This window comes from Malania oleifera, chromosome 5 (genome assembly GCF_029873635.1).
Source record: "Malania oleifera isolate guangnan ecotype guangnan chromosome 5, ASM2987363v1, whole genome shotgun sequence".
Taxonomy (NCBI): domain Eukaryota; kingdom Viridiplantae; phylum Streptophyta; class Magnoliopsida; order Santalales; family Ximeniaceae; genus Malania; species Malania oleifera.
In genome coordinates, this window is record NC_080421.1 from 65230976 (window position 1) to 65248299 (window position 17324).

Sequence of the window (17324 nt, forward strand, 5' to 3'; positions counted from 1 at the left end):
TTTGGTTTGTGGAAAGAATAAGTAAATAAGTCTTCGCTGTGTGTTTGATAAATCAACAAGAGGTTAAAGAATTCATAAAAAGAATTAAAATTTTAATAACCCAATTCACCCCCTCTCTTGGGACAACTCCTTTACTTTCATCTCCTTTTGTTTTATGTTTTTGTTGTGTACTTCATGTTAATCATTTTTTATCAACCAACTCAGTGATTTGAAAACTTGAATATTTCATTGAAAATATTATTGAATATAGTTCATCTAAAAAGGCAAAGTGAAGTTTCACATGTATCATACAATTTTAAATAAAAAGTAGAAGTTCTAAAATCACCTAATTCACCCTCCTTTTGGGTGCCTAACCGAACCAATACTAATCTTCATTGATTACATCTTGGTTTGTTGGCTATTTAATTTATGATATAATTATCATTAGTGGTAAGAGATTTAAATTAATATCAGGTTTTAATTTAAGTTATGATATAACTCTAATTAGTGGTAAAATATTTAAATTGATCATTTGTTCTTAAAATCACTGACTTCACCCCTCCTTTTGGTTGCCAAACTAGATCAACAGATACCAAATGGCCCCTAATGTAATAAATTGACATTGAGTTCCAAATTTTATGTGGATGGACCATTTCTCCTAAATATTTACTTTGACATGGTTAGTTTAGTCAAGTACCGTTCAATTCATCAATCTAACCTTTTCCTGTAAAAATCTTTTAAAATAAGAACATAATGCCTATCATAATCAATCCAGTTTGATCTTATAAGCTTGGCCACCAAATAAAAAGGGTTATATATATATAATAGTTATATATACATATTATGCCATGTCCCAAATAAATCTGCAAATGTACAAAGCCACAAATGTTGAACACTAATCTGACATAAACATACATACGTACCTCTAGGCATTTGATAATTGTTGGATTAACTCCTGCAAGCATTTGTCTCCCAAATTCCTTGTCATCCTTCCATGCCATTACATTTTCTGAAAAATTGAAAAATATAAAAATTAATAAAAGAAATATGTATTGTACATATCAATCAAATGTATTTATTTTAAGAATATTTATTGTTGGGGTTAAAAATGGTTTGGTGTCGAAATTATTGCTCCTATACTCCTAGTTGACTACTCCATAGTGACTTTTAGATGTGGTAGACCTCTGTCAGTTCTAAAAGAAATAACAAAGGGAGTATTAAGAGTACGACTTCATAAAAACTCTCTGATTCCTAAGGCAGTAGCATGTTTCTCATGGTTGAATAGGGGACTCTAGGTTGCTCTAATGTAAATTTTTTCAGTACACAATTATGGAATAGAATTGTCATTATAGTTTTATATTTTTGTCATATAAATTTTCATTTCATTTTACTTTCAATCTATTCCTTTCTTATGTATCGAACATTAAGTTACGTCTTTCAAGTGTTCTATTCCCTAAATAGCTTTTTCCCTTTTAATTGCCTTGGTGTGAGATATAGGATTTCCTTTGATATCCACATCGCTGTTGCGATCCACTCTCAAAGGTAGCCATGAGGATCTTGGTCAACCTCAATAACAGGAGGTTTGACCTTCCCTTAATTCGTCAAATGTTGTAAAAATTACCAAATCATGCTAACCAATAGTTAACGTAGTGAATTCACTCGAGCTACCTATTTTATTGCTCAAAAATTTCCCTCAGCCTAGAGGCTAGAGAATACAGGCTTTGAAGTGAGATTTTATACCCCTAAATTGAACAACATCCAATCTGACCACTTGGTCGATTATCATATATTGAATGCCATAATAATACATTGAGGCCCTTGGCCCACTACTTTTGATGGGAGAAAAACATTCATCATCCATATAGTCACTTCACTTGGGCATAATAATAGAGGGTTTTACCTTCCCTTAATTCTCCAAATGTTACAAAAATTTCCAAATCATCCTAACCAATAATACCTAGTAAATTCACTCGAGCTACCTATTTTTCTGCTCAACAAGTGCCCCTAGCCTAGAGGCTATAGAATAAAGGCTTTAAGATGAGACCTTCTACACCTAAATTGAGCATTGAAGGCCAAAATATGACCACTTGGTCAATTAACCTATGTTGAATTCCATAATAATACATAGAGGCTCTTGGCCCTCTAATTTTGGTGGGCAAAAAACATTCATTACCCATATAGTCACTTCACATGGGCATCTTATGTGTTAATGCCCCTTTGTTGATTAGAAACCTAAGGTGCTTTCACCCACCACATGTCTTTTGGTGTCAAAACCCATTTATGTTCCTTTGATATAAATTACTTCCCCTTCTTCTTTTTCTTTTTTCCTCACCTAATTTTTTGTTCACACGAGTTTTCTCCATCGACACACTTCCACTTTCCAAGTTTCCTCCCACTTACCTTCCATCCATGGTTCTTTATTTGCTAGCTATTTCTCTACATCCTTTGCCATTCTTATTTAAGGTACCTATATCCTAATTGGTTTATCGTACTGTCAAGAGTTCCACCTTCATTTCATTTTTATCTAATTTCTTAGGTTTTTGATTAAATTAAGTCCCTAATGAAACATTTGCACCCATTTTATTTGCCTTTTCATATTTAAATTCTTTTTTCCATGTCTAAAACAAATGAAAATCTTACTTTTTTAAAAAAAAAAGATATCAAAGTACCATTGGATCCTTCCATGGAAGCACCTCAAGACCCTAAGTCTATTGCAAACAAGTGGTTAACCAAGACCCAGCTGAGCAATCCCCTAGTTTCAGCCTTGTACTTTGAAGGCCAAAGGCATCATTGGAATAATAAAAATGTTTTGTATCCCTCTCAACCACCTATGGTGTCTTTTTAATCTTTGGAAGAGAGATTTTTGCCCCCTAATGGGGGAATTTAGTGTTTTTAAGGATGCACTTAGTACAAATTGCCTCTCCACCCCTTCATTATTGAGATTTGCATTTAGTTTTTCCCCTCATTAGTTTCTTCCAAAATTTTGGTAGCTCATTGCAGGGTTTGTCCTTTTGTGCTAGGAGAGTGAGTTTGCCCCACAATCAAGTATTTTCGATTATTTTCCTCTCTTAAGTGCCACTTTTAATTGAGAGGTGGTGGTTATTCCATGCCTATCTAGGTAAGAAATTCACGTCTCATGTCCAATTGTCCACTTATCATTGGAAGGGTAGGAATGTTTTTATCCTATTTGAGTAGCCATGGTCGGTGAGTTTAGAACAAGCTAGTTCCTAACATATTCTTTTGTTATCACAAGAGCAAGGCCTCAGAAAGGAGGTCACCACCCTTCACGTTAACCAGGTTCTCTCATTCAAGGGGTTGCTGACCAAGGCTTGGCCGATCTAGGTTTGTCTCAGCCCTACCATGCTCAATTGAGCTAAAGGTAATGACCTTCTTCTCTATTTTATACATTTTATAAGTTTTTCTTTTCTTTTCCTTTTTAGTAGTTTCAACCACCTTTTTTTTTTTGTGTGGGTATTTTGCAATGGGAGATCGCTTCCTAAAATGAAGGAGAAAAACCTCTTTTCTTCTTAGGATACTAAGGAGATGACATTGGATAGATGTACCCAAGATATCACCCTATGTGAGGCCATCCTTTAAATACAACCAATGGTCATTGCAAGGGTGTTTGGATCCAGTGCTCTATCTTCCCGAAGGTTAAGGGTAAAGTGGGCCTCAGGTCTAAGCCCCTCCATCTTAATTGAACCCCAAACCACCTTCATATTCTTCTCCTCCTCCAATTCATCTTATTGAGGGGTCTAACAACTTGGGTTCTAAGGTTATTACCCTAATAACTCCTACTTGTTGTAAACCAATGACCACACCTTTTCTAATCACATATGGCATCCACTTTCCAATACTTTTCACTATAGGCATAAAGGGATTATAGTAATGATCCCCAAATACCTTAAAGAGGTAGAGTGAGAAAAAGACAAGCTGCGACAAGGGTACTATGCCTATATGGAAAATAATGCCAAAATGTTTTCCTAACATGAGAAAGAAGGAAAGTAATAGTAGACAAGTTAGCGGTGGAGTATATTACTTTTTCTAATTTGTATCAGAACCTCTAACAACCCATCAAGGGGGTTGCCATTTTAAATGTGGAGTTAGTAGAGGCCAAGGCTGCCATAGCCTCCCCTAAAGGCATCACTATAGAGAGATTTAGAGAGTCTTTGGACTATTAGAATAAGCTAGGGGACTTTGGAGTAGACTCATAGACCTCAAGCTTTGAACTTTGGAAGAGGATGGTCAGAAGGGCTTTAAGCTCAGCTCAAGTCTCCTTAGACTTCATAGAGGACTTGGACCCTAAAATCAAGGTCATAGTAGAGGAGCACACATAGAAGCAACAAGAGACTACACTAGGGAGACCTATAAAACATCAAGATTGTAGATGATGAGCTGGTGGTTCAAAGGCCTTCTCCCTGTGAATGTCCAATTTTGTAGTTTTTATTTTTTTTTGTATTCCTTATCCTTTATCAAGGCTGTAAATAAATCAAGCCAAGACAATCTTTGACTAGCTTAAGCATGTTTAGATTGCTTAAAAGAGAACTCAAGATCGAATAAAGTTGGAAATGATCTTAAAGTTAGTTGTTCTAGCTTGGTTTATTTAGCATATATATAACTTGAGTTTGTCTCAAGAACTCAACTAAATTGAATTTCACATAAGTAAACAAGTCAAGCTCTAGCACAGCTTAACAACTTGAGTTCAAGCTAAAAAATGATTGCTCATAAAGAAAAAGAAAAGAATCATCTTAATCCCAACCAGAGTCCCTCCACTGGGAAAAATAAAAAAATGTTGCCCCATCCTAATTTATCTAAGATCTTCCTCATTTGTTATAGATCCCTTCCTACCAAAACCCAAAAACCCCTCGAAAGACACTGCCAACAACTCCTATGACTAGCTAGTGTAGACCTTGCTATAAATCCTTTTAGAGTGAGCAATCTATCCTTTACTTCACCTCTATATGAACCTCTTACATAACCTAAAGACTTTTCCCAAACAAAACCAACAACTATGATGCTTGAACCCATGGTCTTTGGCCACAAAATTGGAGCATCCTTAAAATTCCAATTGAACTGCTTCTAAGTGGAGAATCTAAACCCAATCTCCTTCTTTCTAAAAAATCTATCCTGGTTTCCTTGGCTTTCTACCCTTCCAAAAGTCCCTCTTGAAGATTTCTTAATCTTGAAAAAGTCTAAAGAACAAGAGATGTTCATGTAAGAACCACTTATAAAACCAATTATGGAAGATCCATAAGAAGAAACTCCACCCTATTCAGAGACATCCCACTTGATTAATGGCATAACATGTTTTACCAAATGTTCTCCTAGTGCATAGCTGAGCCATAACACCCTCAGGCTACTTTGTAACAAATTATAGACAAATTCATAACAAGGCTCCAAGGTAGACTATGAGAATGGTGGATCAATCTCAAAGATATAGGCAACTCCAAGTTAGACAAATCCAGAACCTAGAAGGGCTCACATCCTATATTTACATAGAGTTCTTGGGTCATGTGAACCATTAGGATAGAGAATAATATTTGAAGATGAAGTGTTGTTCCTTCAAAATAAAGGACTATGAGAAACACTATGATTGGAAGTTAAGAAGATTTTATGACATAAAATGTATTGATGATATAAATATGAAGTAAGCGTTCCTGAATTCACTCCCTGAACCATTAGGATATGAGACTTCAAAACTCCTAAACAAAGGAGTAGCTCTTTAACCCTGCTCCTTGGGAGAACTTTACCAAAACTATCTTATTTCTCTTGAGAAGTTGTGCAACCAGAAGAAGTTTATTGATAACATCATCTCTACATGTAAGAAGTTGAATGACAAAATCTACTTATAATATGTAGTGCAGGGAAAAACATCCTTGCCTAATAAAATGAAAAGACACTTTAAGAAATACATATTTGAGAAGAAGATGAAAATGGAGTTTAAAAAATTCCTTAGGAAAAAAATATCTAGAGGAGAGACAACGGACAAATGTTTCATGTATAGGAAAAAAAGAGAGGATATTTTGCCAAGGATTGCTCAAAAAGGTAACAAAAAAGAAAAAAGAAAAAAGAAGAAGATAGTCTTCAACCAAGTCTTTTTAATCCTTGGAGAAAATGTTTTAGACCTTGAATTTGTATGCTCCATTGATGATTATCAATGTCCTGATTTATGTATGACAATCAACTAATTTAACTATGAAGATCATAAAATTGAAGATGAAGAATCTCAATCTTAGTTTTCTATTGAATTGAGATTAAAACTTCTCTAAATAGTCTAAGATATATAGTTCTCTTTTTCCCAATCTATACTAATAGATCAAGTCCATATCTTGAGTGATACCTATGAAAAGCCTTTAGCTCTTAGTAGCTTGTTCAACACTAGTTCAACTACCACTATTCTTAATCCACCATTCTTACCCAAATCATTTTGGTTATCATTTTCCTAAAATTTCAGAGTTTTGAATGGAGAAAAATTTGTCATTTATAAGATTAGTGTACTAGTTCTATTAATACTCTGCCCTAATTTTAATGTAAAGCACAAATTTCTTGGGTCCACATTGCCAGGAAAATATCTCCTCTTTGGATTTGATTTGTTACATAAACTCCTGAAGCTTAGGAGATCAAAGGAAGTTATGAAATTCAAGCAATGGCTCCTGACCTAGTCATAGGTGTCATCTCTGTATTTAAGTGAGCCATATGAATCAATAAAAGCTTACATAATACACTCCTTATGTGCTGAAAGACATTTGGAATTCAAGATGAAATGTGAGAATCCTATTTGGCCACATTTTTTTTGTAATGCGTTTTGATGTGTTCCTATAATATGCTTATTAAAGCCCCCATTTACCTATGTGATGTCTTTATTTACTCCATGATTATCACTTCTTATCATTGTTCGAAGTTATATGTGGTATGTTTCATGTTTCAGGAAATCAGAGCTTAAATCAAGGAGTGAAACAGTGCAAGGAGTTAATGCAACAATGTTGAAGCACAAGGATCGACCAAGTGCTTCGACTAGGTCTCCAAGGTCTGGATTCAACTATAGCAGCATGACCTTGATCGACCATATGGTGCGACCAAGCAGTCATAAAAGGTGACCAGGTCTAGCTAGAAGACTCTAGAGTGTAGCCAAATGAATATATTCTAGAATGCTTCGACGAGGGCACGACCAGGAGACCTTGGACGTGCGACTTGGTCAACGATGCCATTAAATGAAGAAAAAAGTAATTGAAGATTTTCCAAAAGGTGTCGACCAAGGCGCGATGAGGAGAACTTGGAGTGCGACTAGGTCAACTTCTATCGAGTTTAGAAATCTGCTGTGCGAGATTTTTGGTGAATGTTTCTTGATTTGAATTTGATTGTGTGTAAACCCTATGGGTTATAAAATAAAATTTTGAACAGATGATTAGGGGTTCTTTTTTGGTTCTCCGAGGCTCCCTTGAGTTCCCTCAAGTTCCTTTTGGTGCCATTTAGAATAGTTTTCTTTTAATTGTCAATTTACATTGCTTTGTTTAATTTCGAAATTGCAAGTTCAATTGTATTTTCATTCTTGTTTTGTTTCAATTCTGAATTTCAATTAAAGTTATGCTTTCAATTGCATTCTTCATTACCTTGTATTTATGTTTGATTTCATGCATAATAAGTAGCTAATCCATTCGATTCTCTAGTTGTGATGAAACCCTAGGCTAGAACAATATAGCTAGGATTCAGTTAATTGGAAAGGAATCCATTTTCGCTAGATAGGGTATACCCCGTTCTCCTGATCATGGACGATTGGTGCGAATCCTGCTACGCTATGCTACTTGAGTTGATTACTTGACCGTGAAACCCTAGTATGGATAATTGACCGAACCTAGTTATTGCAAATTAATAGCTCAAGGTGGATTCATAACTAGGGAATTGTTTTTCCATAAGAAGTTTAATTCAATTTTAATTGCTTTCGTAGTTTAAATAGAAAACCCAAATTCATTTTTTTCTTCTTGTTCCAGCATAGTAAATTAAATTAATTTGGTAAACTGCTACATTGTAGTCCCTGAGGATCGACACTCGACTTAGTCACTATTCTAGTGAACTTGGGAGTAGTTAGGTTTATAAGTTTTATCTTTGGTAGTTAAGGACCCAAGCCTTGGTGAGCCTACCAAATTTTGGTGCCATTTCTAGGGACTCAATTACGATTGTGAGCTGAAATTAGTGTAGTTTACTACGAGATTTTATTTTTATTTTCTTCATTCTTTTATTTTTGTTTGTTATTTTAAGTTTTGACATTCTGACTTGATTTATTGCACGTAGGGTTTGAGATCTATGGAACTTGAATTAGTGCCTATAGACCTCGAGATTGAGAGATCTCGTTGGTCAATTAGGAAATGCACTTCAAGTTCAGAGTTAGCTTAGTCCTCTGATTGTAAAGCCATGGCCGAATGCCAACCAGTTCTGGCTTTCAAGAATCAAAATCAAAACTCAGACCTTCTTGTTTCCCGTCGACCTGTGGTGGAGGAGCAGCCTCTTCAGCCTTTGAGTGACTATTTCACTCCCAAAGCATACACCTCGCCATCTTGCATTCAGCTCCTAGATATTGAGGGAGCATAATTTGAAATCAATACCTCAACCATCTTGATGCTTCCCAAGTTCTATGGGAATACAAATGAAAATCCTTATAAGCATCTTGATGAGTTTCTCGAAATTTGCTCCATCATCTGTATATTCAATTTTGGTGATGATGCTTTTCATATTAGGCTATTTCCATTTTCTCTTAAGGACAAAGTTAAGTATTCTTGGTGACCACCTGGGCCACCATGCAACACAAATTTCTCAAAAATACTTCCTCATCAGAAAGACTAACCAGCTTAGGAAGTCTATCACCAGTTTTTCACAGATAGATGGTGAGCGATTTTTCAAGTCTTGGGATCATTTTAGGGACCTAGTACATAAATGCCCACATCATCAAGTCTCTAGGTGGCAATTAATTCAAACATTCTATGAGTGGTTAGATGAGCATGATTGATCCATGGTCGTCGCATCCTATCGAGGTACTTTCCTTACAAAGCATGAGAATGAGGCTTGGACTCTTTTTGAGACCCTTGCTGAGAATTCTTAGCAACATATTGTTGCTACTCATAGACCTTCCCAACCTTCTTCTTCCCATTCTAAGGGAGTTTAGAAGTTAGCAACGGGCCATGACCTCACACCCAATCTGCACACCATTGTTAAGAAACTTGAGCAGGTCTTGTCCTTAGGACAACCACCTTAGCTGGTAGCATGTGCAAAGTTGTGCACCATTTGCTCTGATCCATGTCATACCTGCTACACTTGCCCCCATGCACCTCCCACACCTGAGTTTGTGCAGGAGGAAGTTAAGGTCACCCATAATTTGGTACGATATGCCAACCAATGATTCGTATTCTAATAGTATAATCCTAGGTGGAGTTGGAATCCTAACTTCTCCTGGAGGCCACAAGCTTTGGGTTTTTCAGCCCCAAAACCTCAACAATCACCAAATGCCCCACCTCCTTAACCATTTCAAAATTCAAATAAGAAAAATCCTCCCATGTCTGCACCCTGTCACCAAACTTATCAACCACCACCTCCTCAGTAGCCTCAATATGATTGTTCTATTTAGGAGACAGTGTTAAAAGCCTTTATAGGTATCAAGGCTGATCATCAGGTCAATCAAAAATTACTTCACTCCCACTCTCAGTCCATAGCAAAGCTAGAGGCAACTTGGGCCAACTAGCTACATCCTTGAGTAGACAGGATGAGGGCAAGTTGCCAAGTCAGCCCCTCGTCAACCCAAAAAGCCAATATGGGGTAGAGAGTGAGCCGACTTCTAGTCATTCAACTTACCATGAACAAGCCCAAACCATGACCATCCTTAGGAGTGGCAGGGAGGTAGACAACACGGTCGGGGAGAAGTTGGACTTAGGTAAGGGTAAGGAGAAGATGAGGGTTGATCCCATAGTTGAACCATGTAACCCTTCTTCCTCTAATCTGGTGAGTGATCCTATGATGTTCGCCTCCTTTGATGAAGGCACATTGCCCCATTATATCTCTGTAGTAGCATATCTTGCAGCTCTTCACTTAAACTCCAAGTCTAAGAAAGAAGCCAACGTAGAGTCGATGAAGGACACATTTAGGCAAAAACAGAAAAAATATGCTCATATAGGCGTTAATTTTTGGGAGGCAACCCACTTGTTTTTCTTCTTTTCCTAAATCTTTGAGTCTTTAAGTTGTACATTGTAGGGTATGTTAGAGTCTAGAGTCCTTAGATTAGGTCTTAGTTTTGTGTCTTAGTCGAAGGTGCGACTAGGGCTTCCCTAGGTGCGACCATGTCCATCTCTCATGGTCTTTAATTAGGGAAATGTTGGTTTCTTCATAGAATAGGTAAACTAGGGCTCGACTAGAAAGTCCAATAGGTGGGAACATGTCGACCATTGTGGCCCTTAAAACCTAAAAAATTTCAAACTTTTCCAGAATGGGTTGACCATCGCGTAACCATCACCTCTACCAGGTGCGACCTGGTTGAGTCTATGTGTTCTTGTTGACCATCGAATTCCAAAAGAAGTCAACCATGGCGTGACTAGCACTCCACTCCGGCGTGACCTGGTCAACAATCCACTTTCCACACTAAGTTGAGGGTTGACCATGGGTTCGACCAGCCCCAATATGGTGCAACCTGGTCGAGAGTGTTAAAATTGATTTGAACATGGCCCCAATCTATGATTTGACTGTCTTTTTGTTTGTGTGCCTTATGTACTAATATTTTTTTCTTGTATTTTGGTTTTATGCTGGGTGCATTCTTGTGCAAGTACACTAGTTTTTCTCTCATCACCATGTAGTGCTTCCCTCACCTACCTTCTAGATGTTTTCTTTCTTTACTTTAGTGGGGACATTGAAGTCTTAAGTTGGGGGTTGTAGGGTTAGGAAGACACTATATGTTGCATATAGGGCACATATATGACATATTTTTTAAATTTCAGTAAACACCATATGCAGTAATCCATGTTAACACAATCTATGCCCTTTACATAGTTTTATGTAGCAGTTTTGTTACAACTTCATGATATATCTGTTAAATGGCTTTATTATGATCACTAGCAATGAAGTGAGTTGTTCATGCATACTTTCATCTGGTGTAGTCAATATTCTTGTTTGGAAATTTGATGAGAGTTAATTGTTAGTTCATTAGTTTTAATGTTGTTATTTACATAGTATATTACAAGGCTTAGTCACACTTACACATGATTTGTTTCACTTAGATTTCCTTGTGAGCACTGAGAGAAAAACTATGGCGACTATGACACATTGTGAGGATTTTGTTGAGCCTTTCATTTTTTGTGGGAGTTAGTTACATAAACACTCTGAGTTCACGAAACTCAGCCATTCTTATTAGGATACTCTTTTCATGCTAGTCTCTATATCTGCATTTGTTAGCCTAAAGGTGATGTCTAGTGGAGAGATATAAACCTAGATCTTATAGCCTACTCAATACGAGAATATTAAGCCACCTCGTAAAGATGAGCATAATTCATGAACTCTCTTTCCAATTTTAGTCCCCTATCGGTGGCATGAAGGCAATATAAAGTGTTATTGATTATCCTTGGTGGCCATGAAAAAGAAAAACAAAGCAAATAAAATTGATGAGCAGAAAAGAAAGAAAAAGAGAAAATGAAAAAATATAGATGTCTGCTCCAAAAACAAAATAAAGAAGAGAAAGTTGATGAAAATAGAATGGCCAAGCTAGGGACACAACACACCACATTCGTGCAAGTATCAAGTTTCTTCGAGTGTTCCGATGCATATGAATGGATCTACGTGTGGTTTATAAATTATCGATCTAGGGTGTTCTTGGTAGGATGTGGCGAGTAGGTAAGAAGGTGTTAGGGTGAAGGACTCGACACCTCGATATTAGGTTGGATTCCATTCTCCCGAGACTAGTTCAGTCCATTTTATTCGTCGGTTCTTCAATGTATGTGAGATGTTTGATCATGCATGTTTTTCCTCACATACGAGAGTGACCCTATTTTCATGAGTGTTTTTGAGAGTATACCAGTGAGGCTAAGTCAAGAAAACCATTTGGTAGGTGTATGAGGATTATCTGAGTGAAATGAGTCATTCATTTTACATTGTGCCTTGTGACGATACTTGTTTATACTTATATTGATATGATGATGTTAAATTTCTGATTGATTCTTTAAGGGTTATGATATCTTAATGGGTATATCTTGCGGAGGCATGTATGGGTGATTTCCTTTGAAGTTGTCTTTATAATGGAGTTATTTGTAGAGAGGCATGTTTGTAATGATGCTATATGTCGGTATGTGAAGTAGTATGGGTGTGTTACTTGTTTGAGTTTAATTGACGTTCACTGAGATAGGTGTTTGTGGGTATCACCCTAGAAACCCTCACGAGACTATAAATCATCCACTCAAGCCACCTAGGGGTTTAAAGCCTTATTGCATACGGTAAAGGCAATTGTGCTTCCCACGAAAGAGGAGGTAGTTAGGAATTTGTTTCTTTTTTGTAGGTTTTTCTTAGTTTTTCTTTTCTTAAGGACTAGCAAAGTGTAAGTTGGGGGTTGTGATGTGTTCCTAAAATATGCTTAATTAGGCCCCCATTTACCTATGTGATTTCTGTATTTACTATGTAATTATCACTTTTTATCATTATTCAGAGTTACACGTGGTATGTTTCATGTTTCAGGAAATCAGAGCTTAAATCAAAGAGTTAAGTAGTGCAAGGAGTCAATGCAACAATGTGGAAGCACAAGGCTTGACCAAGTGCTCGACAAGGTCTCCAAGGCCTAGATTCAACTACAGTAGCATGACCCTGATCGACTAGGTGGTGCGACCAAGCAATCACAAGGGGCGACCATGTCTAGCTAGAAGACTCCAAAGTGTAGCTAAATGAAGATTTTCCAGAATGCTTCAACTAGGGTACGACCAGGAGACCTTGGACGTGCGACCTGGTCAATGATGCCATCAATTAAACAAAGAAGTAATTGAAGATTTTCTAGAAGGTGTCGACCACGGTGCTACAAGGAGAACTTGGAGTGCAACTAGGTCGACTTCTATCAAGTTCAGAAATCTGTTGCGTTAGAATTTGGGTGAATCTTTCTTGATTTGAATTTGATCGTGTGTAAACCCTAAGGGGTATGATTACGGGTTTCCTTTTGGTTCTCCAAGGCTCCCTTGAGTTCCCTCGAGTTCCTTTTGGTGCCGTTTAGAATAGTTTTCTTTTAATCGTCAATTTACATTGCTTTGTTTAATTTTGAATTGCAAGTTCAATTGTATTTTCATTTCTACTTTGTTTCAATTCTGAATTTCAATAAAAGTTTGCTTTCAATTTTTTTCTTCATTACCTTGTATTTATGTTTGATTTCATGCACAATGAGTAGCTAATCCATTCGATTCTCTGGTTGTGATGAAATCCTAGGCTAGAACAACATAGCTAGGATTCAATCAATTGTGCATAGTAGGGTGCGTTTGCTAGAAAGATTTGTGTTTGCTAGATAGGGTATACCCCGTTCTCTTGATTGTGCTCCGGATGATTGTTGCGAACCCAACTATGCTATGCTACTTGAGCGGATTACTTGACCTTGAAACCCTAGTATGGATAATTGACCAAACCTAATTATTGCAAACTAATAGCTTAAGGTGGATTCATAACCCAGGAATTTCTTTTCTATAAGAAGTTTAATTCAATTTTAATCACTTTCATAGTTTAAATAGAAAACCCAAATTCAATCTTTTCTTCTTGTTCTAGCATAGTAAATTAGATTTATTTGGTAAACTACTCCATTGTTGTGCCTGAGGATTGAAACCCGACTTACTCATTGTTCTACTGAACTTGGGAGTAGTTAGGTTTATAAATTTTATCTTTGGTAGTTAAGAACCAAAGCCTTGGCGAGCCTACCACGTTCTTTTAAGAGGAAAAAAGATATAAATCCCATAAAGGCTAGCCATATAGGGGTTAAACCAAACCCATTATTTAGTGGCAAAGGAAGAATGTATGCAACTCTGAGAAGAAGAATTAATAGAAGAAACCTCATCATCATAAGCAGATGAAGCTTTCTATGTCAACAAAATTGCAGAGCAAGTTTAGAGAAAACTAAGATTGGCTATCAATTACTAGCCTTTTAATCACTTCCTTATAGATGACAAGTTCCCTATTCCCCAAAAACATGTTCTATTAAGCAACTATCACATGCCAATGTTTTCTCTAAGTTTGATCTATGGTATGTTTCTAGGAGCTTGGAAGTCATCTAGAAGATAGGCTCAAAACAACTATTAGTATACCCAATCATCACTATCAATGGAATGTGATGCCCTTTGGTTTAAACACTCCATCATATGCTTAGAAAGTGATGGTAAGAATCTTTAAGACAATTATCCAAAATTCTTTGATATATATATATATATATATATATATATATATATATATATATGTGTGTGTGTGTGTGTGTGTGTGTGTGTGTGTGTGTGTGTGTACGTGTGTGTGTGTGTGTGTGCGTGCGCGCGTGTATTGATCATATTATTATCTTCTCAAAGCATACTATTGGTAGTCATTTTTTTAGCAAACAATTTATAACTCTTGAGGCAGTTGACCAACCTCTTGAGGCAGTTGACCAACCTTCCTTTCCTTTCCTTGTTTTGGCACCACCCATAGGTGGTTGACGGGCCTCTAAAGGTAGTCAATTGGCCCAACTAATATTTTGTTTTTTGATTTGTTTGCATGTAATTGGCTAGATATCTTAGGCTTGCCATGTCTTTTATTAATGTTATATGCCTACCTTCGACATTGGCCATTAATGGGAGGTAGTTATTTTCAAATTTGAATTTTTTAAATTCAAATTTGAAAAGGTTTTTCCCTCTCTTCCATTGAAGGTCTATAAAAGAACCTCTAGTAGAAGACTTTAGGGCATGCCCATGTGGGGTCAAGGTTAGGATTTTAAGACAAATTTGTAGGTTTTAAAGGGACTTTCATTTGAATGAAAAAAAAAAAGAAAGAAAGAGGAGAAGCTATAATCCTTTTCTTTTGAAAGGGACTTTAGGGGTGTGATTCGAAGTGAGGGGTCTTCCACTTGATCTATATATGGTTATTACTTATGTTAAAAAATATGTTTATTTTTATTTATTTATTATGGCTTTTATTGTAGTCGTTGGATCGTCTCTAAATCCAACGGTTGTGTGGTGTCATATATATGTTTGTAAGCCATGTGAAAAATATAGGGATTGCTTGTCATTTTGTGCAAAGAGGGCTGGAGAGGGGTTCACCCTAGGAAAAATTTTTTTTCAACGGGTTCAATGGTGAAGGGGTGTACAGGGGATCTGGGATCGGGGAGAGACTGATCAAGTCTTGTACATTTATCGTTTCATAGTGAATTTTTCTCCAAGTGCACACTCTGTGGACGTAGGCAACCTTGCCGAACCACGTACAATTTCTTGTCTCCATTTTTCTGCCAATGTTCTTTGTGTGATTTATTTTATTGATCGGAAGATTAAAATCACTGCGTGTCAACAAGTGGAATTAGAGCAAGGTTTCAATGGGATGCAGATATGATAAATCAGATTTGATTGAAATAAATTTTTTGGATTTGAAGTTTTTCCATAAGAGTGCTTAAGATTAGAGCGGTTTGTTCAGATTGGATTGAGGTACGCGAAGATTCAGATCAGGTGTCAAAAAATTATTCTGAAAATTTTCTATTAAAGGAGGATCATTTTTCAATTGAAGGTGTGAAAAAAAAAATTCGAAAGAAATTTTTTTTTTTTTGCGGATGAAGAACAGTGCCAGAATTGGGTGATAGACCCGGATTCAATATCGGGTCGGAGCACGGGTCGAGGCACTAATGTAGGCGCCGTTATTGACATCATCCTGACAAGTGTTGATGTCACTGCTGACGTCAGAGGAGAGAATTTTTGTTTTTTAATGGCTAGTACTTCAACCGCCAAGTTTGAGGTGGAGCCCTTTAATAGGAAAAATAATTTCAATCTGTGGCAAAGCACTGTGAAGGATGTATTGGTCCAACAGTGACTGATTAAAGCACTATATAGGAAAGACAAGAAGCCAGAGACCATGTCAGATGATCTGTGGGAGGAGTTGGAAATGAAAGCAGTAAGTACCATTTGCTTAAGTATAGCTCCAAAAATTACATATAGTGTGTTGAATGAAACATCACCAGCTGAGCTTTGGAAAAAAATTGGAGAATATTTATATGTCTAAGTTCCTAGTTAATAGACTGTATTTGAAGAAACAGTTGTATCAGTTGAGGATGACTAAGGGCACAAAAGTCAGAAACCAACTTAATTATTTCAATAAGATAATCACGCAGTTGCTGAGTATTGAGGTAAAAATTGAAAAGGAAGATAAAACACCGATTCTGTTGTATTCGCTTCCCAGTTCACTTGATACTTTGAAAAGCACACTACTACTAGGTAAGGAGACTTTTACAGTTGATGAGGTGACTACTACCATTCCAGGGGGTGAGAATTTTTACAAACTAGATCATCCAGGACATGGAGAAGAGTTAGTGGCTAAGGGTGAGTCTAGCCAACAGCAGGGCAGGAGTTCTAGTAGGAGTAATTGGAATCGAGGGAAATCTTAATCCAAGTCCAGGGGTAAGAGTGGGAACTGGAGGAGTGGTTGTTTTTATTATGGGAAAGAAGGGCATATGAAGAAGGGCTGTCTAAGGAGGAAAAGAGATTTACAGGAAAATAATAGGAAGAAGATTGAGCAGGCTATTATTGTGGAGAGAAGTTCATCAGTTTTTGATGGCGATCTTTTGGCTATTACTACAAGTTCCAGCTACTTAGCCGATACTTAGACTTTGGATTCAGTGTGCTCATATCATATGTGTTTGTATGGATTGGTTTGACTCCTATGAACCAATCTCTGGAGGGATAGGGTTGATTAATGATGCTTCCTGTGATATTCTTGGTATTGGAACCGTTAGAATTAGGATGTTTGATGGTGTGGTTAGAACCATAAGGGATTTGAGGCATGTTCCAGATCTGAAAAAGAATTTGATTTCCTTGGGCTTTTTGGATAGTAATGGTTTCTCTTTTTCAGCTAGGGATGGTGTGCTAAAAGTGGCTAGAGGTTCATTGGTAGTAATGAAGGGTTATTTGAGGAACAATTTGTACACTCTGATGGGTACCACGGTGACAGGAGGAGCTACAACTAGTACCTCTTTAGATACAGATACAAATGATACTACTTTGTGGCATATGAGGCTGGGTCACATGAGTGAGCATGGTTTGCAGGAGCTGCACAAGCAAAACTTACTGGGAGATAATTTTTATTGTAAGAGCTTAAGTTTTGTAAATACTGTTTGTTTGGTAAATAGCGCAGGG

The 17324-nt window shown here is 36.9% G+C and overlaps 1 protein-coding gene and 1 non-coding gene across 2 annotated transcripts in view; both read right to left on the bottom strand.

Annotated features, from left to right (window-relative positions):
- Positions 1-17324, bottom strand: part of LOC131155564 (linoleate 9S-lipoxygenase 6-like) — a 102721-nt gene that overhangs the window by 30656 nt on the left and 54741 nt on the right. Inside the window, exon 5 of the mRNA XM_058108783.1 lies at positions 903-988. Within this exon, the coding sequence (XP_057964766.1) occupies positions 903-988 (86 nt within the window). The remainder of the gene's footprint in view (positions 1-902; positions 989-17324) is intronic.
- Positions 8820-8925, bottom strand: LOC131156835 (small nucleolar RNA R71). Its single transcript, XR_009137105.1, has one exon. It is a non-coding gene; the product is annotated as a small nucleolar RNA R71 (small nucleolar RNA).